This window comes from Sciurus vulgaris (assembly GCF_902686455.1).
Source record: "Sciurus vulgaris genome assembly, chromosome: 5".
In the NCBI taxonomy this organism is placed as follows: Eukaryota; Metazoa; Chordata; class Mammalia; order Rodentia; family Sciuridae; genus Sciurus; species Sciurus vulgaris.
The window spans coordinates 177663868-177691301 of record NC_136465.1 but is presented as its reverse complement, the minus strand read 5'-3'; the positions used below and the strand labels follow the sequence as shown (position 1 = coordinate 177691301).

The window sequence follows — 27434 nt, the reverse complement described above, 5'->3', positions numbered from 1 at the left end:
GATTTCAGGCCCTCCCCGGGCTGCCTTGCTGTGGTACAGGCCTCAAGGAGGGGGCTGCTTGTGTCCCTGGCTGCACCCCAGGCCCTAAGCTCTGCAGGCAGCACCGGCTGCCACTGCACAGTGGGTACCAGGCGGGAAGGTAAAGCCAAGCCTCTGGACATTCAGGGTCAGCTCAGGCAGACCCAGCTGCAGGCCCAGAGGTGGGGCCTGAGCAGTGGATGGGGTGGGCCTGTGATGAGCAAAGTGGGGGAAGGGTGGGATCGTGGGTGGACAGTGCAGGGAAGGGCAGGGGAAGCGCCCCAGGACCCAGGCCTGGTGGTGGAAGTGTGGAGACAACACTCAAGGACAGACATGGACTCCAACTAAACCACCAGGCAAAGTGGGGGTGGGCTGTGCCATTTCGTCATCTGCCCTGACCTCAGAGAACAGAGAGATGCGGGCCACGCCATTGCTAAGGTCCCCCCACTCCGTGTTCCAGCTGCCAACACCCAGCTCAGATGGCCCTGCTTGGAGAGCCCTCTTGCTGCCCAGTCCCCCTTCTGGACATCCTCAGCCAGCAGCAGTGCCCCGGGGGCGGGGAGAATGGGGCCCAAGGGGCGTTGGGGACACTGGTCTGCCCAGGCATGGCTATGCAGTTCCCCAGAACTGAGGCTGCTCAGGGTGACTCAGGATGGAAGCTGGGGCCAAGCGTGGGGAGCAGTCACCTTGGGGGAAGAGACCAGGAACACAGATGGGCATGTGGGTGGGGGTGCCAAGGCCAGGACCCAGCGGCTCCCACACCTCCAAGGGTCAGGCATGGTCAGGGTTCTTCTGCACACCCAGGGTGGGGTGGCTGGGGACTGACTGACAGAAGCTGCCTGAGGTCCTGAAGAATGGTAGGTGACCACTGGGTGGTAGTTGGCCCAGGATGAACAGCTAAGTTCAGGGCTGCCCTGGTTCTGTCCTGAGGGAGCCAGGCATGACAGGACCCCAGGTCCCAGGGTCTGGTCAGGTACCAGGGCTGAGCTGCTGACCTAGGCTGCCAGGAGGCTGTGCCTGGGTCTCTGTGCTCAGCACACAAGGCTCAAAGGGTGTGTGCGGGGAGAAGGATGTGTGCAGGGAGGAGGTGTGTGCAGGGAGGAGGTGCGTGCAGGGAGGAGTTGTGTGCAGGCAGGAGGGTGTGTGCAAGGAGAAGGGTGTGTGCAGGGAGGAGGTGCGTGCAGGGAGGAGGTGCATGCAGGGAGGAGGTGCGTGCAGGGAGGAAGTGTGTGCAGGGAGAAGGGTGCGTGCAGGGAGGAGGTGTGTGCAATGAGAAGGGTGTGTGCAGGGAGAAGGGTGCATGCAGGGAGGAGGTGTGTGCAAGGAGTTGTGTGCAGGGAGGAGGGTGCGTGCAGGGAGGAGGTGTGTGCAAGGAGTTGTGTGCAGGGAGGAGGTGTGTGCAAGGAGTTGTGTGCAGGGAGGAGGGTGTGTGCAGGGAGGAGGTGCGTGCAGGGAGGAGGTGCATGCAGGGAGGAGGTGTGTGCAGGGAGGAGTTGTGTGCAGGGAGGAGGGTGTGTGCAGGGAGGAGGTGCATGCAGGGAGAAGGTGCGTGCAGGGAGGAGTTGTGTGCAAGGAGTTGTGTGCAGGGAGAAGGGTGTGTGCAGGGAGAAGGGTGCGTGCAGGGAGGAGGTGTGTGCAAGGAGTTGTGTGCAGGGAGAAGGGTGTGTGCAGGGAGGAGGTGCGTGCAGGGAGGAGGTGTGTGCAGGGAGGAGGGTGTGTGCAAGGAGAAAGGTGTGTGCAGGGAGAAGGGTGCGTGCAGGGAGGAGGTGTGTGCAAGGAGTTGTGTGCAGGGAGAAGGGTGTGTGCAGGGAGGAGGGTGTGTGCAGGGAGGAGGTGTGTGCAAGGAGTTGTGTGCAGGGAGGAGGGTGTGTGCAGGGAGGAGGTGCGTGCAGGGAGAAGGGTGTGTGCAGGGAGGTATGTGCAGGGAGGAGGGTGTGCGCAGGGAGGAGAGTGCGTGCAGGGAGGAGGGTGTGTGCAGGGAGGAGGTGCATGCAGAGAGAAGGGTGTGTGCAGGGAGGAGGTGCGTGCAGGGAGGAGGTGTGTGCAAGAAGGGTGTGTGCAGGGAGAAGGGTGCGTGCAGGGAGGAGGTGTGTGCAAGGAGTTGTGTGCAGGGAGGAGGTGTGTGCAAGGAGTTGCGTGCAGGGAGGAGGGTGTGTGCAGGGAGGAGGTGCGTGCAGGGAGGAGGGTGTGTGCAGGGAGGAGGTGCATGCAGAGAGAAGGGTGTGTGCAGGGAGGAGGTGCGTGCAGGGAGGAGGGTGTGTGCAAGGAGGAGGTGCATGCAGAGAGAAGGGTGTGTGCAGGGAGGAGGTGTGTGCAGGGAGGAGGGTGTGTGCAGGGAGGAGGATGTGTGCAGGGAGGAGGTGCATGCAGAGAGAAGGGTGTGTGCAGGGAGGAGGTGCATGCAGGGAGGAGGTGCGTGCAGGGAGAAGGGTGTGTGCAGGGAGGAGGTGTGTGCAAGGAGTTGTGTGCAGGGAGGAGGGTGTGTGGAGGGAGGAGGTGTGTGCAGGGAGGAGGGTGTGTGCAGGGAGGAGGTGTGTGCAAGGAGTTGTGTGCAGGGAGAAGGGTGTGTGTAGGGAGAAGGTGTGTGCAGGGAGGAGGTGTGTGCAGGGAGAAGGGTGTGTGCAGGGAGAAGGTGTGCTGGGGTCCGCGTGCCTGGGGGCCTGGAAGGCTCTGGGGTGGGTCTCCAGAACACCACAGGCAGGCTAGCCCGGTGCCCTGGAGGCTCCCTGTTGGGGACCCCATAGACAGAGCCATGTCCTCCACCACCCGGTCCTGGGCTTCTGGAATGAAGGAGTCAAGGCCAATCTGGTCAGAACAGCTTTTATTGACATCCTGGGCCCCTGTGCGGCCCCCGCCCACCCGTGGCTCAGGCTGCCCTCACCGTGTGGCCTGCGAGCTGGGTGCCCTCCTGCGGGTCGTGCCTCTGGGCTCCTCAGGGAAGGCAGTAGGTTGTATAGTTATCTTCTGAGGGGCAACATCACTGCCCTGAAACCACACAACCTACTACCTCACCCCGCCGGCGCCCCAGCTCACCGCAGGAGGCCTGCCCACCTCGCCACCCCACGCCCAGCCCTGCCCTGCCCAGTGACGCATGGCCACCAGAGCTGAAGGGCCGGGCAGGCGCAGGGCAGGAGGGAACGTGGACACAGGTGCCTTGTCAGGGAGGGGCCTCCAGCCTCCAGCCTCCGTCCCCCTATCTACCTTGAAGCCGTGCCTGTGGGCACCGGGGTGTGCTCCAAGAATGCTCCACCCAATCCCTACTTGACCTCCCTTCCACTGCCCAGGGGCGGCCTGACACTGAGCTGGACGGACTGCCCCACGCCAGGCAAGGGGTGGCGGGCAAGGCTGACGCTCACTGCCCACGACCCTGCCAAGTCTGAGCTGCCAGCCCACGGCGACCTCCGCGGGTGCCCTGCTGGCGATGGTGGAGCCAGGGTGCAGTCCGGACCCTGTGTGGGGAGGCCTGAGCCTGGGCCAATGTGGGGCTGGAGAGGGAGGCTGGGCCAAGAGCTCTCAGTGTGACAAGGAGCCGGGCAGCGTCTGCTCTGAGCCCCTCTGCCCTGGGCAGGTCACACTGCAGCTCCTCCAATCCTCATTTGTCCCATCTCATGGATGAGGAAAGAGACCCAGGAGTGGGCTGAGGGACCCATCCAAGGTCATGCGCACAGACCCAGGCCGCCAGCTCCCACTGCCCGGCAGCCACTGCCCCACGCCCCGCGGCCCTCCCGCCGGGGCCGGCGCCCGTCCATCGCAGAGATCACAGCCGCTTCAGGAAAGACAGTAGATTGTATAGTTAACCCACAGCAGGGCAGAGCCCCAAACTATACAACCTACTACCTCACCCCAAAGGGCGGCCAGTCTTGGCGCCGAGTCAGACTTCGGTTTCCAGGGGCACCTCCTGCGGGGAAGAGAGCTGGGGAGGAGGTCAGGGCCCGCTGCTGAGGGCACAGGTTCCAGCGGGGGCCTGGGACTCCGAGCTCTGGAGCGACCTCTTGTCCAGCTGCCAGCATCACCAGGCACAGGAGGCTGCAGGAGACCACCAAGCAGAGGGACAGGGGAGCGCAGAGGGGACGCCTGAGGCTTTTTGTCACAGGCAGCTGGATCACTGCCTTCGACGGGAGCGGCCACATGTCCCCAGGGATTCCTCTTGCCTTGGAGACACTGGGAGGAAGGTGTCACTTGCCAAAGGCCAAGTATCTGAGGGTGCCCCGCGGGTCCACCTGGCCACACGTGGCCTTGGCCTGCCTCCTGCCATCACCAACAGTGCTTGAGAGCCAGGGCCTCGGCTGGGGCAGTGCCCTGGCTCAGCACCCTCCCCTGGACAGGGAGGGGCCCCTTCTCCTTACCCAGGGCTTGCAGAGACGGCCTTGTGCATCACTGACCACAGCCACCAGTGTGGCCACTACCTTCCCCAGGAACCCTGGTGGGGAGGCTAATGGAGCAAGTACTTCTGATCCCCTTCTCACAGGTGAGGAAGCTGAGGCCTGGAGGTCGTGTGACCTTAGAAGGTCACACAGCTCATAGTGGCAGAGCTGCTGGAATATTCTGCTTCCTGCCGAGGAAGGTGGTGCCATGGCTCTGAGCTCTCTGATGTCCATGTGGACTTGAAAACTGCTTCAGATCCCTTATAGGTCCCTCCTGACAGGCTGCCTCCTCCAGGCAGGCACCAGGTTATGCCACCCATCCTCCCAGCCCTGGCGAGGCTGGGACCTCCCAACCCACTTCACATGAGGAAACTGAGGCTCAGTGGTGGACTCTCCGGCCCCAGGTGGACATGCTCTCTGTGGAAGGCGGGCTGCTTGCTCTCAGGCTCCAGGCTTGGCCTCAGCCACTGCTCTGGTCAGTCCCAGCGAGCGTGGAAGCTGCTCTCTGGGTAGGCCTCGGGCACCTGACACTACCCCTCCCCTGGAGGGCACAAGAACAAGTCCCAGATCCCCAGCCACATGAACAGCACCAGGGCTCAGGTCCAGAACTCTACTCAGAGCTGGGGGCTGCAGCCAGGAGGCCTGGGCAGGTGGCATCCGGCCCGTGGGGGCAGACACTGTGATCCTCAAGGCAGAAGGAAGTGTAGGTGGACTGCTCCCTGCCGCAAGCTTCCACCCCTGGACTGGCAGACTGGACCATGATGTCCCTGAGCCTTCTCCCAGGGGTGGGGTGGGGGGAGAGTGACCAAGTGGTCCAAGGGTGAGCAGTCTACGCAGGAAGTTGGGGGGCATCTTGGCACTGCCCAGCCAATAGCCAGGGTAACCGGCTGTGGTCAGCCTGGTCACCAGGGGGGACACTGGCTCCCAGCCCAGGGCCCCACTTGAACGTCCATGAGGGACTAGAGATCCTGTCAACTGCCTCCGTCTGGACCCCAGGGAAGCGGCCTGGGGAGGTGGCAGGGCCCGCCTTGCCCTGGGTCCTCTTGGGGCTGCTAAGCCCCAGTCCTGCCTCAGGATGGTTCTCGGCAGGACTACAGGCAGGGTAGCTGGGGAGAACCGGCTGCTGCAGGGCCACGTGAGCCTGGGCAGGCCAGGCTGTGATTTTCTTACTGAGAAGCGGTTGATGCGGCAGCTAGCCCGGGGTCTGGTCATTTTCCAGGCCTTACTTATTTTATTTATTTTTCTGCAGTACTGGGGATGGAACCTGGGAGGGCGCTGCTGAGCTGCACCCCGGGGCTTTTTATCTGTTATTCCGACAGGGCTGCAGGCTGGCCTTGAATCTGCAACCCTCCTCAGCTGCCTGAGGAGCTGGGATTACGGGTGTGGCCTGGCGCCAGGTGGGCTGCTCTTAATGAGCAAGCAGAGCTCGACACACGGTGCCACCTCACACCTGCTCTGTCCTTGCCTGTCCTCCCCAGGGCCAGTATGTCTGTGAGAGAGTGGGGACACAGACAGACGCCCTGGCTCAAGTCCTCTCCCTTGGACCCCAGCCCAGTCTGGAAGCAGCAGACATGACTCAGTTTCCCTCACTGGCCTTTCTTCCCATTCCAAGTTAGACTCACCTGTGTGGCATCTGGGGTTGGTCCTCAAGTCAGGAGAGGTGGTTGGGGAGTACCAGGGTCACACTAGAGTGCTGAGTGGAAGGGCAGAGAGAGGGGGCCACCTCAGCACCTCCTGTCCCCAGGGCCCCCAAGGCTGGGCAAGCCTGCAGGATGGACAGGTGCACGTGACTGTGTGGACAGTACGTCCTCAGGGTGGGAAGGAGACAGGGTGTCCTCCTTGATGCTCTGCGCTGACCATGGATCCTTCCGGCCACGTCTGGTCCGATGGGGAGGCCAGAGAGAACCTGCAGATACCAACGGGGTCAAAGGTTACCATGTCACAATGCATCATGGGTAGATGAGGTGGGTCAGCTGGGAGGCCCGCTTGCTGGAAGAAGGCCTGCGTGGACAGGAGCAGCTGCCCGGGCACCACCCCTTGGCCTCTGGAGGAGTGCCTCCTGCTGGGCTCCTCCTGGAGCCTCACCCCACTGACCCGAGCCGGCCTCTCACCTGGAGGCACTGCCCACGCACAGGTCAGACGCCAGGGAAGGGACAAACTTGTGCTGGCCTACTGTGCGCCTGGCCTGCGGCACTCAGCTGGACCCTGGAGGGGACTTAAATCCCCCTTCACAGGTGCCGGCAGTGGCCCCTGGGAGCCAGAGCCCTGGGAAGGGCTTCCGGATGGGTCTGGCAGTGGGGCCTGAGGACCCGAGAGGGCCTGCTCACGGACGGAACTGCTGCCCCTCCCTCTGGCCACTCCGGCCAAAGCGCCCTCACAGGGCCAGCATGGGAGGGAAGGTGCTGAGATGAACCCAAGCAGGAAGGGAGGGGCTGGGCAGCGGCAGGCTGCGGGCCTGTACCTGGGACGACGGTGCGCCCACTGGGGTCTGCACAGCCCTGCCACAGGCCGGCCCAGGGACTTCAAGCCAGGTGGCTTCTCTGGGCCTGGGTGTCCCCGGCCAAGGATGACAGGAAGATCAGGCCATGCGGTTACTGAGGGTCCAGGGAGGACGTGGAGGTGGGGTGCCCACCTCTGCTGGAGCACCAGCCCAGCCTGCGCTCCCAGCCAGCCAGGCTGTCCATTGAGGCTCACACGCTCTGTGTGCCCCTGCTTCTCCCAACACGCCCCTGCAGCCCGGCTCCCTCCCCGCCTCCCGGCCTGTGCCCTGGCCTGTCCATCTGCCAGGTGTGCCAGCCTCCCCCTGCTCCTTCCCACTGGCCCTGTGCTGCTCGGTGCGCTTGGCCTTCCCTCTTGGGCTTCAGGTAGGGAGGCCGACAGGCAGGGCCTGCGGGGGCGCACTCCTCGTAGAGCTCAGCTGTGTGTCGGCTGCCCCCAGAGGGCTCCCTGCACTGCCCGGCCCCACCAGGCTCACACAGGGTCCCGTGACTCTTAGCTGACACCGCAGTTCTGGGGCAGAGGCAGGATCTCTGTCACTGGTCTGTGACATGTCGCTGGAGTCAATCTGAATGAGTGGGCAAAGGCCCGGGTTCCAGGTCTGGGGTCAGGGTTGGGATTTGCAGGGCCTGTCCGCCCGACAGCCTGGGTGTGGCCATTGGCCTCAGGCCTGAAGGGGACCAGAGACTTCCGCTTTCTCAGGAGGATGCCAGGAAATGGCCCGAGACAGACCCGAGGGTCCTGCACGAGCCTGGGGGAGGGCCGGGTGGGTGGGCGGTGTGGCGTGCAGAGCGCCCCTTGAGAGGAGTGGCCTGGGAGCGAGCGGTCGGCAGACACCCTGCCATCTGCCAGCTGCCAGCTCTCAGGCCCCGCCCGGGCCTGCAGGGTCTGCCCGTGGGCAGGGAGCTGGGCAGGCTGGGCGGGGGCTGGGACAGGTGCGCCTGAGGCCTTGTGGGCAGGTGGCCCTTTCAGGGCTGGGAGGACGTCTGGAGCGAATGAGGCAGACAGACGGTGTCACCCTGAAGTCACCTCAGGCTTGGCTCAGGGCCACCCGGAGCAGACCCGACCCCCTCCGGCAGCCCCCCACTCCGGCCTCCCCGATTAGGTTTCTCCCATAAAGCGGCCAGTGTCTCTGCTCAGTAAGCCAGGCCGACAATGGCATCTGGGAAGGGGGCGGGAGGGGCAGCATTGGGGCCAGGCGGGAGGCGGCCCGGGCAGTCAGGAGGCGCGCACCGGCAGCTCTGCTGCTCTGGAGGGCCAGGGAGGGCACACCCTGAGGTGGCCACACCCACTGTGCGCCCATCCGCCTGGGACCAGGATGAGGCCAGCAGAGCACTTTAAAAGGGCAACCCTCTGTCCCAAGCTGCGTCTTCACGTGAAACATGCAAAATAACAAATAATGCAAAGAGGCCCGGACATAAAAATGCCAGGCGAGCCGGCCTGTGCTCTGGCCTCGAGGGCCCCAAGGGCTCGCCACGGGGCCAAGTGGTGAGACTGGACTGGAATCTGGACTTCTTCGTTCCCATGCTCCCCGGCCCTCAGCACCCAATGCAGGCAGAGAAGGGCACCCCAGGTCAGACCCCAGGCCTGCCTTTCTCACATGACCATCTGCAGCCCCAGCCTGGTTCTCCCTAGCGCCCTGCCCGCCCTGCTCCCAAGACAGCCAGGGAACAGGGTCTCCCAATGCAGAGCCTCCCCACGGAGCTCCCTGTGCCCGAGGCCTCCGGGCTCACCGGCAGGGCTGGCTCACCTCCCAGGTGTGGGCCAGGCCTGCTGTGGCCACATGCCCACACCTACAAAGGCTGAGCCCTGTTGCTCATAGCTGCTCGCGTGGGTTTTAGAAGCCCATGAGGGTTGGGTGGCACGTGGGGAGCTAGGGACCTGGCCATGGCTGGGAGGCCCGAGTAGACCTGGCAGTGGGATCTGGGGGCAGTCTCTGCCTCAGCTACCAGGGCCCTTGGTGGCTGCCAGGGAAGCCCCTTGTCCACGCCCCAGGGTCAAGCCAGTGTCTTTGCCTGGTGTCCAAAGGGGGCAGGGGAGAGTGCAGAGCCCTCTCCTGCACAGGAGCCGTGCCTGGTGTTGAGTCACGGCAGCCATCAACCTCAGAGATGCACACGCCCTGAAGACAATCCCACCTCAAGCCTCATTCTGAGTCCAAGGCAGGGAGGCTGGGCTGCGGGAGAGACTCCATGGGGCACATCTCTGCCCCCGCGTGAGGCCCGCCTGCCCGTGGCGGACACCCCTTCCATCACCCCTCCAGGGCTACCCCTGCTCGGGGGAACTCTCCTACGTGGGGCAGCCTGGGGCTCCTGATCGCCCAGGAGGCTCCAGGTCTGGTTTGACATGTGGACAGCATTGGTCTGGGCAGCTGGGTGGCCAGGTGGAGTCCACCATTCTAACTGGTCTCCCTGGAGGGAGGACAGGGCCTGAGCAAGCCTCACTTTGTGGTGATGGAATGTTCCACCTGGGAACTGCAGGACAGGAGCCTGGGAAGGGCTTGGTGGACACGGGGCTGTGGGTACCACCCCACGCTGCCCACAGACAGGGTGCCCTCCTTTGGGGCACTTTTTCCAGGCATCCTTCCCTACTTCACAGGGGACTCCCCCCACTTCTGAGGGACCTTGTTTTGACAGTCGCAGGGAAGTAGGGATGGTGGCCTGCTCCCTGCCACCCTGGGAGGCTGGGGAGCTCACAGTACTCTTGGTGGTGGCCAGAAATGCCTTTAAGAACCAGGTCTCGCCAGGCACAACGGTACATGCCTGTAATCCCAGCAGCTGGACAGGCTGAGACAAGAGGATCACAAGTTTAAGGCCAGCCTCATCAATTTAGGGAGGCCCTAAACAACTTAGTAAAAAGAGCCAGGGATGTAACTCAGTGGTCAATTGTCCCTGGGTTAAATCCCTAGTACCCCCTCCTCCCAACACAAAAAGGAGCCAGGCCTCCCATATGCTGCCCTTTCCAGCCTCCCTGGCTGCTGCTGGAGGCCTCCTGGGCCTGTCCTGCATCTCCACATCCCAGCCCAACTCCTGTTTCACTGGGTACTAAGAAGTCCCAGGATCAACACACAAGAGAAGAAAGCCAGGAGGAGGCCGAGGACTTGCCTGGCGAGCTGCTGCTGGACGCGAGAGCCCTGCAGGGGAGGCGGTAGAAGGTGGTGGTCTGGGGGGACAGCTCACCCCGCTGTCCCTATTCTAGGACTCGGCAGCCCAGGGATTGCCTTCTCCAGGAAGCCCAGGCATGTTCCCCAAGATGGGCAGAGTCTGCCCCAAGCCAGTGGCCTGACTGACCACCGTGGGACCCCAGCATTGGGCATCATGTCTCACCAGGTCAGCAATTATGAGAGGGCAGGTGGGGACCAGAGGGCACTGCTCCCCACCCCTAGTGGGTCCTGAAACAAACCTGCCCCTGCTAACACCACCTGGGGGAGCCCCCCTCTGCCTGGTAAACGTCGTTTCCAGAACCATCCACTCGCCACTGCTGAGGACTGCCCCTGAGAGCATGGCTTTAGGGACCCGGCCCCCCGGCTCTGTGCAGCCTGCCTCTGGGGTGGCCAGGGGCTGGCAGGGCTGGGTGAGGGGCCAGGACTCCCAGGCCGCCCTGCCAAGTGGCTGTGCCAAGACTGGGGTGGCCATGGCCAAGACCAGGCAGGCGGGGCTGGTGTTGGGCTCTCTCCAGGCCACCAGGGCAGGCAGAGACAGGGTCTCCCTCCCTCCCTTCTCTCCTCCCGCGGACACTGCCCGCCTCAGTTACAAAATGGCGGAGGGCCGTGGCAGCCATTTTGTGGAGCCCTTGGAAGACAAAGGCAGCCAAAGGCAGAGGGCGGGGTGGCGGGCAAGGGAGGAGCATCACTCCGGAAACGGCTCTCGATGGCCTGGCCAGAGGGAGTAGGTCAGGCAGGCCCTTTCTGGAACCTTCCTCCTGCCAAGTTCCTGGCCTTCCAGGGTTTCCGATGGCTTGTTACCAAGTTCAAGAGGCTCTGGGTGGTCCTGGGGGCTAGGGCACCTGCCCAAGGGCTCAGCCACATTACAGTGGATCTGCCGGCATGGTCAGTGCGGCCTCCCCAGCCTGCACGCCTGCATTGGAAGTCCTCCTTTGCCTTAGACTCAGCGTGCGTCCTGTTGGCCTAGGTCGAGGCAGCCTCCATGCTGGCCTGTACTCCAGGGACCACCTGGGCCTGGCAGGAACTGCCCCCTGATGCTGACAGACCCTAGGGCAGCCAGCAGGGCTGATCATGCCAGGAAGAGACAGTTACCCCAGTGGCCATCGATAGATGCTGGGAGGGCCACTCTGGGATGGGTGGCCGCACCACCCCCACTGCCTCCTGCCGCTCCAGCCCCAGGGTAGTGTGAGGCCTGTCCATGTGGTTTGGGTCTACTGTGCCCAGCCGCACCCAACACCAGCCACTTCCCAAGTAACCACCCACTACTGCTCTGTCCCCTCTGCTGGCCTCTGGCCAAAAAGACACTGCTCTGAAGCCCATCCAGGGCACAGCCTGGCAGACGGGGCACTCAGAGAAGGCCCACAGACCCTCCTCAGGGAGGAACCCAGGGTCTGACTTCTTGTCCCTGCCTCTTCACCCCTGGTCTCCATGTGTCTCCAAATCTTAATTAGAACCCCAGATGCAGAGTAGAGACACACAGGACTCTGGGTCTGGCCTCCTTGTCACCCACTCATGGCCTGTGCAGAGTGAAAAGCTGGGATGGAGAGCAACCCACTTGACAGGCAAGCAGACTGAGGCCAACGGCAGGGCCCTCACCGGAGGACCAGGCCGGGGCAGCCGCCACTCACACACCTGAGGATTTGGGCCTCTGGCAGGGACCAGCGAGCGCAGAGCCAGGGCAGGGTCCGTGTCAAAGAGCAAGAGTAGAGCTGGAAGGGAGTCCCTGGGATTTTTTTTTTTTTTGGTACTGGGTGTTGAACCCAGGGGCTCTTAACCACTGAGTCACACCCGCAGCCATTTTATATTTTATTTAGGGACAGGTTCTTGCTAAGTCACTGAAGCTGACTCTGAACTTGCAATCCTCCTGCCTCAGCCTCCCAAGCGGCTGGGATCACAGGCGTGCGCCACGTGCCCAGCCTCCCTTCGTTCTTACAGGCGTGGTTGCCCTGTCTCTGCCCCAGGTGCATCTCCCCCGGGCACCTCATCCACCCAGCTGGTCTGCCTGGGCTGTGGCACAGGAAGTCCAGCTAGCGAGACTCAGGACCTCCGGGAGGAGCCGGAGGACGTTTCGCAGGGAGGCGGGGAGCAGGGGCAGGTATTCCAAGGGTACACACAGAGCACCGGGCTCCTGCTGCCCAAGCGAAGCCCTGTTCCTCCCCAGCCCGACCTGGCCTCCTGAGGCAGCTGCCACGCCCCCTGCACCCCCAGGTGTGAAGGTCTGTGGTTAGTGAGTTGCTGGGTCCACCCAGGGCCACTCTCCACTGTGGGTGTCAGACCCTGGTTAGCCTCGAGTGCCAGGGGTGGCTTTTCCACATGGTTCCATTGTGGCGTCAGGTCCACCTGCTGGGCCCCAAGCCTTGGTTTCTGAGCCCTCACATCTGCAGCAACTCCTGAGGCCCAGGACGCCAGAGAGGCCGGGCACCAGGAGATGGGGCCAATTCCCTCAGGAAACCTGCCGGCCCCAGGCACTGGGTGGCCCCATGGCCACAGCTGTGCTTTGGCTCTACTCCTGCTGTTGGCCACGGAGTGTGGGCAGGCCTTGTGGTGGATGCCACGGGCATGGCTGGGGACACTGCAGCTGGGGCCCCGGGAGTGCTGAGTAGTGGGGCTGCCTGCCCCGCTCTCCCTCGTCCTGAGCCAAGTCTGGATAGACTTCAGGAGAGCAATTTCCAGCCAGTTAAAAAGGAAACCCTGCCAAGCGAGTCACTGTCCCCCTAAACCTTCAGGGCTCCTCCAGTCCAAGCAGGTACCCCAGAGTCCCCAAGGCTGCAGGCAAGAAGCTGGCTGTTCCCACCCCCAAGTCTTGGCCTCCGGAACGACAGGCGGGGGTGGAGGCAACAGGAGTGCCCTGGACCAGCACTGGCAAGCTCTGCCCGGATGAGGAGAGGCCCGCCCCATCCTCTGCGCACCACCTCCTCCCTCTCCCCTGCATCCTGCGCCGTTGGGTGCCAGCTGGTGGCCTGGCCCTGCATGCACACACAGAGGCCTGGGGCAGCTTCCAGAGCCTGGTGGGCAAGCCTGGCTCGTGCACACAGAGGCCCGGATGGCACCGGGGTCCTGGGCCCAGACGCTACTGCTCCAGCATGCGCGGGCAGCCTGGCTCCTCTCTGCAGCCTCAGAGGTGCAGTGGAAGGACGTCCCCGGTGGGGTGAGGATGCCCGTCTTGGCCTGATCCCCACGGCCACCAATTCCCCAAGCGGCCCTATGGTTTGTGCCTGCGGGCTGGTGTGGGCACAGCCAGGAGCAGCCTGGCATGGCCGACCCCAAGTGTGGTAGGTCCCCCGTCACAGCCCAAAGGCAGACATGCCAGAGAGGCAGGCGGAGACCTTAGCCCACAGAGTCCCAAGCAGCACTGCTGAAGGGCCACCTGCCCTGCGGTCACTGGTCCCCCTGGGCTGCCCTGGCCATCACAGAGCCCTCACAGTGACCAGGGCTTAGAAGATGGTGCCAGTCCAGTTTCCTGAGTGAGACGGGCGAGCCCTTGACATCCTGAGACCCTGGCCCCTCAGCTATGGAGAGGCTGCCAGGAACCAGCCATGAGACCCTGTTGTACGTGAGGAGCCCACACCTCAGGTGTCCCGGTGGCCGTGAAGCTGCGTACAAGTGCGTCACAGACGTGTCCAGCTTCAGGCGGTGGCGTGCTGGGGGACCCTGACTCACATCAGCATTCCAAGGGCTGCACTGACCTGAGCTGAGGGGCCTCCAGCCGCGGGCTTCGCCTGGAGCCGCCGGGGGGAGGGGCCGAGATCTGGAGGAGAGAGATGTGCGGTCAGGCTTGGGGGCCCTGGGTGTGTGCGGTGACCTCCCTCCTTCGTGCCCTGTTGGCTGGCCCTCCCTGCCCTAGTCCCCGTGAGGCCTGGCACAGCCCAGGAGCCATCTTGTCTAGTGACTATCCAATCATGGGCTCAAACGTGGTTTCCTGGGTCCACCCTTCCCAAGATGCACCAGTCTGCAGCAGGGGATGGCCGCAAGGAGGTCTTTAATCTGGGGACTAAAGAGATGCAATTCAAAGTCAGGCTGAGCTGGGAGGACGACTGCCCTCTAGGGTGAGGGACCGGCTGTGACACTGCTGGGGGCAGGCAGCCGAGCAGACCCACTGGGCACAGGCAAACCCCTTCCCTTCTTTCCCTGGTGGGGCTGGACCTGTGGGACCTGAGGGGCTTGGCACCGGCCCCTCCCTCTGAACACCACCACTGATGTCAGTCCTCCCCAAATGTCATTTACAGCAAGGAAGGTCTCCCTTTTTGCTTTGGCTGCTAGGAAGCTCAGAGCTGAACTCTACCAAATGAGAGGTTCTGGGCCGTCCTTCAGTTTCCCTTTGCCCCAGTGTCCTCCGTCACCTGCCATCTTCCTACACTGCCCGTGCTGTTCTAAGCGGCTCGGCGAGCAACACCTCCACTCCCTTCTTCCCGTGTGACGGGTGAGGGTGAGGCTTCATCACCACAAGTGCAGGGCGAGGCCTGGCTAGCTGAGAGCAGGGCCGGGCGCTGGCCCGGCCACTCTGGCTCCCTGTTCCCTACTGATGCTTTGGAGGGAGACAGGAGGTCCAAATGTCCTTTCTACAAACGAGAAATTGAATTCCAGGGAAGGGCTGTGCCCCCCCCAGCCGAGAGCAGTGACGTGGGAGGGAGATGGGACCAGGGGTCTGGCCCTGGTGCTGTGGCTTAGTCCCTCCCGCAGCCGGCCACTCCCACAAGTCCCTAAGGCTGGCAAGAGCCGCACGGGGCCAAGCCTGGGTCTGGGATGCTGAGGATGGACCTGCACGTGGAGCCTGGAGGTCCGGCAACACGGTCAACACAGGCCTCTAGCAGGCGGCTCACCCTGCCCTGTCCAGGTGATGTGCCCAGGACCCAGGGCCATCGTGGGGAGCCACATGGGCCCTGAGGCCTCCAAGTGGTAACCTCTTCCCATCTGGCCACCATCCTGTGTCCTCGCTGGCCAGGCCGCATGGACAGCCCTCTTGACCCAAGGCCACGCTGCCACAGAGGTGGGGCTGCTGGGGTACCAAGACCTGCTGAGGTCCATCTGAGAGGGAGGCCAGGCCAGGCGTCGGTGTGGCTTTCTGTGGGTCACCAGGTCCTGCCTGCTCTTGGAGACTACAAGGCTGGCTGGGCTCCTGCACAGAGGTCACAGACGCGGCGAGCTCCAGCAGCAACCCCAGTGCTCCCAGGAGGCACGCTGCCTAACCCGCAGAAGGGTAAACTGAGGCTCAGGACCTGGGAGGTGGGCGGGGGTGGCGTGCCTGCTGCGTGGCCAGGCTGCAGGTGGTGGTCACCTGAGCGAGCTCAGAAGAGCCTCGGCACCAACAACCCAGCGCTCCCTGTCCTCCCCCAGGGCACCAGATCCCTGTCCAATTCCATCTGCTTCAAGGAGGCAGGATGGGGACGTCGCTGGCCACAGGACGGCCACACGGCAGGCCAGGGAACCCTTGGCACTGTTCCATCCCTCCTGCCCCAGGGGAAGGTCTCCTCACCGGCTGGGGCCAGGCGGAATGACGTGCAGAGTCCCTCCCCACCAGGCCGCCCAGCTCCAGGAAGCTTCTAGCCAGAGTAGGCCCCTCCCCGCCAGCCGGGGTCAAGGACGCAGCTACATGGGCCATGGTGCTGGATGGTCTTCAACGGTCCTTCTTCCCGGGTGCTTCTCACTTCCTGGGTGGTACTCGGGGATAGGCCACGTTCTGTAAGACACAAGGAGACCCGGGTGTCAGCTCGGCAGGTCTGGTGGCTCAGGACAAGACTGGGGCAGGGTCAGTTGGGTGTCCTGCCCCCTTTTACCCCCAGTCATGTACAGATGGCACCCCTTCCCTGGCTGTGCAGAGAACCCAGAGACCCAGATATTAGAGGTTCCACAAGGAGACAGAGGACCCCGTGGAAAGCCACGCTGGACTTGGCCTGGCCCTGCCTGACCCATACTCCACAGCAAACCCACGCTGGCTCCCAGCAGCCCAGTCCTGGACCAGCATGCCCTCCTGGGACTTGGGGGCTGCTCGTGGCTGAGCACGGTCACTCTGGGGCGTTGCTCGGGGACGCCCCTCCCACCTCACTGCAGACCCAGCCTGGCGCCGCTGCTGGTGCCGAGTTCCCCCATTACAAACCCTCTTCCTTCCGTCCTCGAGGTCACCTCCTTGGGGAGCCCTCCTGTGTCAGGGGCCTTCCTAGCTCTCACAGTAGGCTGTGGGTCCCTCAAAATCAGTTCACGTCTTCACTGCCTGTGCCCCCAAGCCTGGGAGCTCTGGGGCAGGGACCCCCTTACACAGCACGCGTCCTGGACCAGCACAGCCTGCGCCCCCCACCCTCCTCACTCCTGGAATATCTGATATTTGAGGTTTGAGATGTGCAAATGGGACTCTGGATCTTTCACAATGGTCACTTGAGTGATCACTGTAAGCCAGAGAGGGGCAGACCAGGACGGGCTGCAGACACCGAGGCCCAAGGCCATGACACTCCCTCCCCGCCTGCACACCTTGGGCTGAGGCCTCTGGATGGCACCTGCTGCTTCTCTCCCACTCTCTGAACTGGGCAGAGGTCTGTGGACCCTGGTTATAAGAAGGCTTGGCCAGCTGGCTGGGGTCAGCCCCCTCCGGAGCATGGCATTTCCTAGACCCTGTCCCCTGAGGACTGGGGTCCATCCTCCTGCCGACAGGCCCAGGGTTGTGAGAGGAGCAGAGCGGGTGTGGTGGGGTCATTGGTCCCTGAGCCAACTAGCTCATGCCACCCTCCTTGGGGCAATGTCTCCAGACTCCCTGAGTTGGTTTGGTAGGAGTGGTGAAGCCTGAGGCTGGAGGGACCCATTGAGGGCTCCCCATGGACACGCGTGGGCCCAGGACTTCAGGGGTGGTGCCTGGAGCAAGCCCCCAGCCCAGCCCTCTCCTCGTCCGCAGAACCAAGACAGCACATCTCTGAGGGCGGAAGGAGCCTGGGGAGTCTGATCGCCTGGCAGTCCCGAGACGTGTCCACCCGGAGGGCTGCGGGGAGGGGAGCCCGGGCTGGCGCGGCGGGAATGCCTGACGCAGGAGCTCCTCGCCTCCCGAGGATCCTGAGCCGTTCCTCTCTGAGCCGCTCCTGTGCTGCGGTCGCCTCTGTGACGGAGCCAACCAGGCCATCCTCACAGTCTGTGGCCCGTCCAGGCTGGCACCGCATCCGGCTGACCCAGCTCCGGGCTATGCAGGAGTCCTGGAGGCCCATCCGGCGCCAACCGGCCTAGTCCTCGGCCCTGCTCACAGCATCCCTGGGTCCATCCGCAGAGTGGCCCAATGGGGCCCTTACGCTCCCGTCTCAGCTGGACCAGCCCTTTCCTCTCTCTGGACTTCAGTCTCTTCATCTGCATAATGGGACACGTCCCCTCCTTGGGTTTACACACAGGGTCAGAAATGAAGCATGCTCCATGCCCGGGCACGGTGGGGCTCAGTGGTCAGCGGCACTTTGGGGACACATGAGAAGTCACCACAGGCTTGTGCGTGCAGAGATTCCTCCCCAGCCTTTCATATAGATGAGGGACGCTAGCCTGGGCTCATGACTAGAGGAGTCTGAAAAGAGCTGCAAGGCCAGCTTGGGGACACAGGCTCAAGGGCCGCAGGCGGGAGCTGGGTGGACACTTCTGAGGCCAGGCCTGGGGCCGGGAGGCTTGGAGCCCAGTAGGATCTCCGTACTGGCCGAGCCATGAGCTCAGACCATGGTGCAGAGACCGCGAGAACTCAGTCTTGCCTTGTACACCTGTGTCCCAGTGCCAAGCTTGCTCCCTCAGGGGTCACATGCAGGAGGAACCTTCTCCCTGCAAGGTAAGTCCCACGAGCACCCTTGATTCATGTGGGCAAATGCCACAGAAAGGACAAGGACCAGCTTTGGTGACACTGTCAGATGCCCAGGGCCTTGTAGGGAGCAAGTCCCAGGTCAGGAATGGGCTGGCCACATCCTCCGGGACTCCTGTGTCTGGCAGACACACAAACCAGGACCATGTCCCCAGCTCAGCCATTTGATTGGGGCCAAAACAACTCCAGGAGGGACTTTGGCGGTTCAAGGTGTTAAGGCAAGGCACGTGCAGACCCCAGTCAGCCTGAGGGTCTCGGAGAGGAGGCAGAATCTGTAGCCAAGCAGGCCAAGCAGAATCCTCCAGGCTGTGTGGCCTGGGAACCCGCCTGTCAGAGCTCCGGTTTTGTGAATTCAGAGGGGTCACTGACATCTGCAGCAAAGGTGGGAGACAGGCAGGCAGGATCCAACAACTGCCTGTGCACACAGTAGGTTCTCCCTCAGGGTGGCCACCTGTAACATCCAGGGCTGTCTGGAGCAGCAAGCCACCGTCATACAGCCACCCGCCCAGAAGGCTCCACTTAGCGCGTCACGGATGATGTGCCATCTGTAATGGCAAAACAACGGCCTGGTTCTATGGCAGCAAGGAAACCGAGCCCTGCTTTCTCCAGGATGTCACATGCAGACCTGATGCAACGTTGGAGCGGCAGGAAGGAGGCCAGTGAGGTGGGTCCTGTCCCCAGCTGCATGGCCGCTGTGCTCCGGAAGCCAGCCTTGTGGGGCCCCTGGACCTAGTTCACAGGCAGAAGGCCGAGGGTGGAGCTCCCCACCCAGCCCAGGACCTCCTGCACATTCCGTCCATGGCGCTCCTTGGGAGGACAGGTGGTGATACTGGGTCTGTTTCCCTCCGGCCACCCCCCACCACAGGAGAACGGGTGCTCACTAAGCAAGACTCCGGGAACCGAGGACACAAGGAAACAGGCAATGGCTGGGCCTCCCCTGCCCAGCCTGGCGCACAGCACACTGTCACACCCAGGAGGGACCTGTGCCTGAGGACGCACGTGCCTCCACCCGCCTTGGAAGTGTTCCATGCCCGGTGTGCCATGCTGGACAGCTGCATGAGCACCACTCGTCACCTCTGCCGGGAGAGCGGGCGGTTGCTTCTAGGTCTTCACACTGGACGGGGCAGCGCTGGGTGGACACCTCTCCAGCTGCATGCACAAACCTCTCCCTGCTCCTCGGGGAGTCCCACAAGTGGGGTCTCAAGGCCAAGCCCAGGAACATGGTCAGGCCTGAAGCAGCTGCTCTGCGCCTGGGCCTGAGAACTCTCCAGAGACCTGCTATGGCCAGAGGGGAGGGCTCAGGGCAAGACAGGGACTGGCCCAAGACCACGCAGCCCTGGCCCACAGGCCAGTCATGAGCTCACTGAGTTCTCACACAGCCTGAAGAAGCCACCTGGACCTTAGCAGCTGGTGACAGATCCTCGTGGAACACAGACCCTGGAAGGTGACTGATGGAAGGCGAGGGACCAGGGGCTGTGGTCCCACGGGAGGGGCTGGGCTGGCAGGAACCAGCCTCTGATAGCACAGGGAGGACAGCGAGAGGTCTTCCCCCAGGAAGAGGACCATGGGCTGCGCCAGGCGGCGCATGGCAACCTGTGAATGGGATTTGGCCCAAGCTGCAGACCATGTGCTGCTCCCCCCTAGCAGCATGAGAAGGCACCCCCTTCCACAGCATCCCCGCTACGCAGCTAGCCTCAACACTCCAACGCTTGCAGGCCAAGGCCCCAGAGACACTGCTCTGGGTCCTCCCAGCCACAGGACGTCCCCCCCGCATGACTGCTTGGCCTGTCCGTGGCCTCACGAGCCCAGGTTGGCCCTGGGGGAGGGGACACAATGGCGGCACCATGGCCTGTTCTCCCATTTCATCCACTCATAAAACACAGCTGAGTGTTCCCAGACAGGCCAGCGCCAGGCCCTGTGGCTCTGAGGTGGCGCTGGCCATCCTGCCCGAGGCTCCCAGGGCAGACACACAGGGGAACTGGCCACCCGGCTCAGAGCTGTATGCCCAGGGCACTGGGGTGGGTGGGAGGCTTAGGGGAGCTGCATGCTTGGGAGAGCAGGCAAGGAGCTATGGAGGGAGAGGGCTGGGGCCTCGAGGGCCCACTGCGGAGACCGGCCTTCAGCCAGGAGCAGGATGGGGCCCTCATCCAGGTGGGAGATGGGAGGCGGGCAGGGACCTGCCCTGTGGCACCTGCCACCAGTGCTCTGCCCCACACTGGCTCTAGGTGGCTGGCCCCCAGACCCTGCCCTCTGGAGACTCCTCACACAGTTGTGGGCAGAGGAAAAGGCCAGGGCTCAGACGGCGGCCTGCCTGCTCAGAGTCCGCCTTCGAGACCTGCGCGGCCTCCGGCCCTCAGCTCCCCCATCCGCAAGGCAGGGCTGGTGACACTCAGGTAACAGACCTCAGAGCCACACACAGGAGCGCTGTCCTCTTCACTGCGTCTTCTGCCCAGCCCGCTCGGGGCTTGTCCCCAGGAGACGAAGCAGAGCTAGGGTGCTGGGCAGCACCCGCTGGCCTCCTGGCCTCCCCCACATGGGTTTCCGGGATGCAGGGGACCAAAAGGTGGAGGGTGCCATACAGCAGGCCCACCTGCCAAAAATCACCACACCACGTCTGGTCATCATCTGGGCACTGGAGCTCCTGCCTCGTCCTCCTGCTGCCCTGGGGCGCCGTCCCTCATCTGTGCTGCCCCCGTCTCCTGGTGTCTGGATTCAGCCTGGCCAGGCTGCATCCTGCTGCTCGTGCCAGCTCGCTCCCTCCGCCACTTCCACTGGTAGTGGGGGTGTGGCAGGTTGGTGGCGCCAGGATGCATCCTGCCACCACCCCCACCAAAGAAAACCGTCATGCCTTCGAGCTGGGGTGACGTCCCCAGAGTCCCTCAGTGGCTCCCCAGGCCACTGGGACGGGTCAACAAACCTGGGTGGCCTCAGCAGAAGGCAGGTATGGCAGCGTGGACTAGGTCCCTCGGCAGCGGCAAAGGACAAGACAACTGCACTCGGCTGCTGGGCGCGTCTTCCCCCAGGGACCCGCGATGCTCTGGGATGGCGGCCTGCTTCCTTCACCTCGAGTCCTGGGCGGTGCCATTCCAAGGTGTCTCCTGCCACCTATCCTTTCCTGACCCTCCTCCACCTGGCTCTCACACAAACCCCAGAGGCCAGGGTCACTCCTGCTTCACAGGTGAGACCACTGAGGCCACGGGAGGCAGTGACCTGCCCGAACCACAGAGTGCCACGGCCACTCTGCTGTGGAGAGGGCCCGCTGCCCAGGCTCTGCTCCTCGTGCGTGAGCTGACGCGTGGCGGGGTGGGGCCGGCTCCCAGGACCCGGCAGAGACCAGCGCCTGCAACGTTAGGCCACTGCAGGCGGGAGCTAAGGCTCTGTGGGAGGGGACACATCAGCCATCTGAAGGCCAGGCCCAGGGACCGTGCCAACACCTATCTCTGCAGTGCTCCCCACTGTGCTCCCCAGAGTTGGAGCAGGGTGACCTGCCACCGGCACATAGGCTGCCGAGGACGCGCCCCAGGCGACCCTCGCTAGGTTCTAGAGCCAGCCACGCGGCAGCACTTCCCGCGCTCCCCAGGGACGGCTGGCTGGATCCCGGATGCTGGATGGCGATCTCTGCCCATGTCTGACCTCTGGCAACCTCCCAGGCCAGCCGGTCTCCAGAGCCCTGGGTTCCACGGCCAGCACGGCCAAGGCCTCGCTCATGGAGTCCCAGTCCTGTCAGGGCCACACAGATGCCAGCGATGCCGCGGGCACAGCTCCCCAGGCCCGACTGCCCGCAGAGCCAGGCCCGCCGTGGCGAGCATCCGTGGGTCCCGCCTCCCAGACAAGCAGCGCCAGTCACGTTCCACTCCTCCCCCAAACCACCCGCCGTCCCGAAAATCCGGGAGGGCTGGTATGGGTACCGCTCCTCGTCCTTCCTTCCTTCCTTCCTGGCATTTCAAGGAAGTCAAGAAACTGTTCAAACCCTTATGACGGGTAGACCAAGGCCCAGGAAAAGGAAGGGGCTTGTCCAAGGTCCCCTGTGACTCTACGGCTGGGATGGGCGCCCAGAACCCAGGCCTCAGTCCAAGACAGCAGGGCTGCAGCAGCTGCTGGTCTGACGAAGACCAGCGGGAAGGGACAGAGGCCTCGGCTCCTCCAGTACTAGGAGGACCTGCATGGGAGACTGGAGCCCATCACACTCCCCGGGAGGGTGGCCAGCGGGGACCCAGACCTTGGGTTTCCTGGCACGGACTGACTGGTGCTCAGTTGCTGTGGGAAGAAACCCCCAGGGGCAGCCTTGAACCTCAGGGGCAGGGCTCCAGGAAAGCAGGCCGCTCTAATGGAAACCAGTCAGCGGGCCAAATGCAGCCCGCCCCCGTGGTTTCCATGGGGATGGGGACAGGAGGTGGGGCTCTGGCGTGGCTGCTGCAGCAGATGTATCCTACACAGGACTGGCGAGGAGCGGCGCCTGGCGGGGGGCCCTGGGACGTGGCAGGCCTGAGGGTTGGACTCGGGGCCCTGCAGCCACAGCCCTGGCGGTCAGCTTTGGGAAAGATCCCAGGGCTGAGTCCACCCCCTCCAAGAGGCCTCCCGGAGTCCTCAGGTGGTCCAGGTCTGGAGCCTCGCTTGGCTGACCTGGCCCATCCCGGCGTCTCCGCAGCCTCAGCCCCGTCCTCCTGAAGGTGCTCGTGTTTGCTGACGACACGGCACCCACCTCTCAGGGTGGCCCCCGTGCCTGGGAGCCATCGGGGTGCCGTGTGCGTGCACAGTGCAGCATCGGGCCTCAGGTCCCCTGCCCCCCGCCAAGAGCCCCCGCCACGTGGTCTCTCCATCAGTCCCTCAGGGCACCGCCCAGCTCCCTCCTGCCACCACGCTTGGGCCTGGTGTGCCGCAGGTGGCAACCTGGGAGTCAGTGCCCTGGAGATGGGAGCAAGCCCAGCGCTGGGCACACAAGGGAAGCCTCAGACTTGGGGACAGGTGTGCTGGGCCTGGGCCATGCAATGGGTAGGGTGGGGTCTTGTGGAAGGGTCCCTTGCCCCTGCCCTGTTCGCCCTGTTGTCACATGAGCCTGCCTGGCGTCACACATGGCACTTAGGCACAGAATCACACACAGTTCCCACCTCAGGGCCACAGGAACACTGAGAGTCATGGCAACCCACACATCACCTGTGCCACCTGCACTGACCACAGCCCACCAACACCTCAGGCTGTGAAGGCCCAGAGTGCCCAGGCCAGCAGCAGGGTGTCCTGAGTGTTGCCGCCCAGGCCAGCAAGCTCCAGAGGCCCAGGGAGTGGCAGCCCAGCCAAGGAGGGGTCCCCAGCACCCAGAGAGTGTGACACAGGGTCCCCAGGACTTCTGTTCTCTGGAGAAGAAAAACCCTAGGTCAAAGGAAAGGGCCCCCTGCTGCTGGGCATCTGGCGAGAACTGGCCAAGGTCAGCATCCGAGAGACAAGAGGCAGGGCTCTTGCCACGGCTGCCCAGCACAGCCACAGGCAGATCTCATTAGGGTGCCCTCTGTCACCCGCCTGCTGTGCCACTGGAGAAATTCCCCAGCCTCTCTGGGCCTCATGTTCTCACACAGAGAATGGAGCGCCCAGCCCCGCTACACTGGAACTTTCATTCTGTGCTCTAGCGGAGCACACCACGGGCACACGCGGACTCTGAGGATGTGGAGATGGCTCAGAAGTGGGCAGACTCAACTGTAAAACGAGTGCTTTTAAAAAATGGATGCAAGGCACCTCTCAGGCCCCATGGAGCTGAGCCCTGCTTGCGACACCCAGCAAGCACTGGTAACCCCTCGGGAAAGCCAAGTGTGGACCCAGCTCTCTCTGCCGGGCCAGGCGAGGGGCTCTCTGCTGCCCCATGCCTCCAGCTGGGCCTGCCCAGAGGGTCTCGCCAGCTCCCTGGCTGCTGGATGCTGACGTGGTGGCCATTCCCACCATGCTGCCTGCCTGAGGCTGCAGTGGTCAGCTTGGCCCCAGGAGTGTCCGCCTGCAGGCTGGCACACAGTGGGCAGTACACTTGGGGCAGAATATCCCCAGGTGCAGAGGCCTGCGACCCTGGTGGTCCAACCCTTGGCTCCAGAGTCTCCAAGGTGCTGGCGTGGCGTGATCTGCCCTTTGTGCATCCACACCATCTCCACACCAGAGGCCTCGCACGTGGGTGTGGAAGGTTCCGCAGGGCATCCACTGCAGGTCACACGCACCCGAGTCAGGTGGGTGGGGTGGGCAGCTCCTCCAGGCCTCAAACACCAGACCCAGATGGGACTCACGTCCCAAGAAGTTGAAAGCAACAGCGGACCCAGGCGTCCTACAGGGTGGAAATGCGGATCCCAGGATCCCTCCACCCACGTCTGGGCCGGAAGCGAGGGCACACCCACCCCAGGAATCTGGAGGCAGGGCTGAGCGCCCAGGAAACTGGGCCAGAGGTTCCCGCGCACACTGGCTGCCTCCCTGGCACCCCTGCCACCACCAGATCCCTTCTGGGGGTCTGCAGTGGCAGGCCCAGCCTGCACCCCACGTCCCACGTACCTCAAACTCAAAGCCCAGAGAGTCACGCGCCCCAGGGCCAGCGACCCTCACCCAGGGTCCTCTGCAACCACACCCCTCCACCCGGGCGCCTTTGAGCAGAATCCCACCAGACACCCGTGAGTAGGACACAGCCCCTCCCTTCCCAGACGGAGAAACTGAGGCTGGGCCGGGAAGGAGCCCCTGGGGAGCCCAGGCCCCTGGCTCTCCCGACACAGCCACTGGAGGTGAAAGGAACCAACCTGGGCCTCCCAGGCATCAAGGCCCATGCTGTGACCCCATTTCCGGGGACGGAGAACTGAGACCCATGACGGTCTCAAGGCTGCTTGCTGGAGGGTGGGTGGACACCACTGCAGCAGCCATGGCCCAGCACGAAGGGGCACGTGTGTCCACACGTGGCACACGTGGCCCTGCGGCCACTGAGAGGGGGGAGGGAGGAGGAGGAGTCCAGCTCGACACCGCCGCCATTTCCTCTCCTCTGCCCAAGGCCCACGCCCACCCGCAGCCTGCAAATGGCTGCGCAGGACAGGCCACAGCGGGCAGCAGCAGGCCCGGCCAGGGCCTTCCTGACTGCAGCGCCTCTGAGCAGCACTGCACCTGGATGCCACCCACCCACTGCCCGGGGCCGGCTCTGGGATGGGGAAACGACCTGTCCAGTCCCCCAGAGACACAGCCCTGCCACCTCCTGGGATAGGACAAAGACACCTGCCCACCGGCCAGTGGCATATGGGTGGGCCTGGGTGTCGGCCCATAGGGGAGTGGGGGACACCTGTACATGTGTGCCCCTTACCTGCACAAGCATCTGTGCACACACCCCAGCAAAGGCCCCGGCATATCCACACTCCCTGAGCCCATGTGGCAACCAGCATCAGCAAATGCCACGGCGGAGCGCGCCAGGGCCTCGAGAAAGACACAGGGGGGCTCGAACCCCAGCCTGTCAGCTGGCCGCCCTTGGAAACCACAGAGCCTGAGGGTCGCCACCTCCGCAGGTGGGAGGGAGAGGGGATGCCCTGGTCAGGCACGTCCTGGGGTGCAGAACACAGCGAGGACGAAGGGCACTACAGATGCCCTCTGCGAACAGGTTTTCTGGGCGCTCGGTAAATCGACACTTACTGTCCCCATTTCACAGACAAGCAAACCAAGGCACAGAGAGGTGAAATGACTTGCCAGGAAGCAAAGACGGCTCAAGGGCCGAAGACTCACGTCCACCCTGTTACCACCACCACCAGCATGCCCGCTCTGGTGCTGGGACAGCACCTCATCTTTCCGAGCACCCCACCCATACTCTTCGAATTCCCAGTGGCAGTCCACAGGCTGAGGGACAACAGGAGGCCAAGTGGTTCCGAGCCAGACCCTGGAGCTGCTGGGAAATGGCTCCCCGGTGGCTCGGTAAACTCTCCGGCTTTTCACTGCTGCCACTCTCCAGCAGGCCCACCAGCGGGTCCACCAGCAGGTCCACCAGCGGGTACACCAGCGGGTCCAGTCCTTAAGGGAAACACACAAGGTGCTTCCGCGACCCCGCGGACACAGGCTGGAGCTCCAACAGGCACCTCCCGGGCCCGCCACCAACGCAAGACCAACACGTTCTCCACGCGGGAACTGGAAATGGCAGGCAGATGTTTTACATGCGGGAAAGGGAAAACAACGAAGCCTGAACTGATGACATCATGACGTGCACATTTCACAGAATAAACAGTTATCATCATTCGCAAATTATTGTGGCTATAAAACTGCTCGGCCCTCGAGTGTGTTGATACAGACCCATAAATTCTGCACCTTGTTATCTTGGTGAGATAATTTTTTTTTTAAGTTTACAGCTCCTCTATGTAGCCTACCTGCTGAATTTGTTTTAAAGTTTGGATTTAAATGTACCTTTAGGCCATCCAAAATATTTATCATCAGATTTTTCATAAAGGCTCAAAATTATCACACGTAAGTCAATGCAGAACAGCCGGCACCTGCACCTCTTTCCTACAGATTAAGCCATTACAAGCAAAGGTCCCACACCCCAAAAGTCTAAGTTGAGCGTGCTACACGGTTCATGCAGCAAAACATGCAGCAAAAAAATTGGTAACTAATGAAAACATCTAAGGTCCCCTGACATAGGGCATTTGGAGCCTTAAAAGACAAAGATCAAAAATTAAATTATGATGTAACGAATGAAGGGGATGGCGATGCTCTGCTGAGGTTTCCAAGGGGTGAGCTCACCGAGTATCTGTTTCTGCACACAAATGCAACTTGTTTATTTTGACCTCAGTTCTTCGAAATTGTCGACTCCACAATTGAAATATGCTGTGTGTTCCAACAAGTACCAGGCAGTCGTAATGACAGACCAGCCCATCTGTGCTGCGAGAATGTATAATTTCAGTCTATAGTGGAATTTATATAGAAGCAACGAAGGGAAAAGTGCTTTGCGTGGTACTTTCATAAAAAAAAAAAAAAAAAAAAAAACCCGCTGAGGAGCAGAGGGTGCTGTGCAGAGTGCTGAGATTCTGTCCAATTTTTTTTTTTTTAAACAGTATCCACGGTATGTAGGTGACTTGGGGGAGTGTCGGGTGCTACCCAAGAGAGACACTTACTGACAGCTGTTCACATATGTCCACCTCAGAGGGCGAAGGGGCACCAGGAACCTGTGATCCACACACGTGAAAAGCACTAGATGAAAACGATCAGTGGAAAATGCTGATTTAGAATGAAAATGCTCATTTACGCAAGTTAATTAATTTTTTTTTTTTGCTGCTTGCCTCTACCTTATCTAAAAAGGTAAATTAAAGCTCAGTTCATTTTACCACCTATCATTCCAGAGTTTAGGATTAAAGGTCTTTGTATCGACATTAATTGCACCAAAAAAAGAAGAAAAAAAAAAAAAAAAAAACCATGAAAACTAAAAAACAAAAGAAAGATGAGTGGGCGGCCAGTAAAAAGTGTCCGTCGCTGAACAGCGCCGACCCCAGCCCCACGGCCTCTCTATCTTCTCAGTGCCTTTGCCTTTAAAGTACATCACACTGTTTTCTTCCTGTGACTTCTATTTTGCCACCAGTGTTTTATTCGATGCTTGCTAAATATTTGGGTG

The 27434-nt window shown here is 62.4% G+C and overlaps 1 protein-coding gene across 16 annotated transcripts in view; it reads right to left on the bottom strand.

Annotated features, from left to right (window-relative positions):
- Positions 1-3029: 3029 nt before the first annotated feature.
- Positions 3030-27434, bottom strand: part of LOC306662667 (uncharacterized protein) — a 60379-nt gene continuing 35974 nt past the window's right edge. For 5 of the 16 annotated variants that reach the window (XR_013764176.1, XR_013764177.1, XR_013764179.1 and 2 more), the window contains 2 exons: positions 15629-15715; positions 3030-6288 (listed from right to left, as the gene is read on the bottom strand). Coding sequence is in view for 8 of the 16 variants with exons in the window: in XM_079142592.1 (XP_078998718.1) it covers positions 6034-6147; positions 6240-6288; positions 15629-15715; positions 20248-20435 (438 nt within the window). In the remaining 8 variants the exon portion in view is untranslated. Of the gene's footprint in view, positions 6289-6843; positions 8362-15628; positions 15716-20247; positions 20436-26940; positions 27017-27434 lie in introns of those variants that run through there. The other 11 variants (XM_079142592.1, XM_079142593.1, XM_079142594.1 and 8 more) reach the window with 11 other exon arrangements.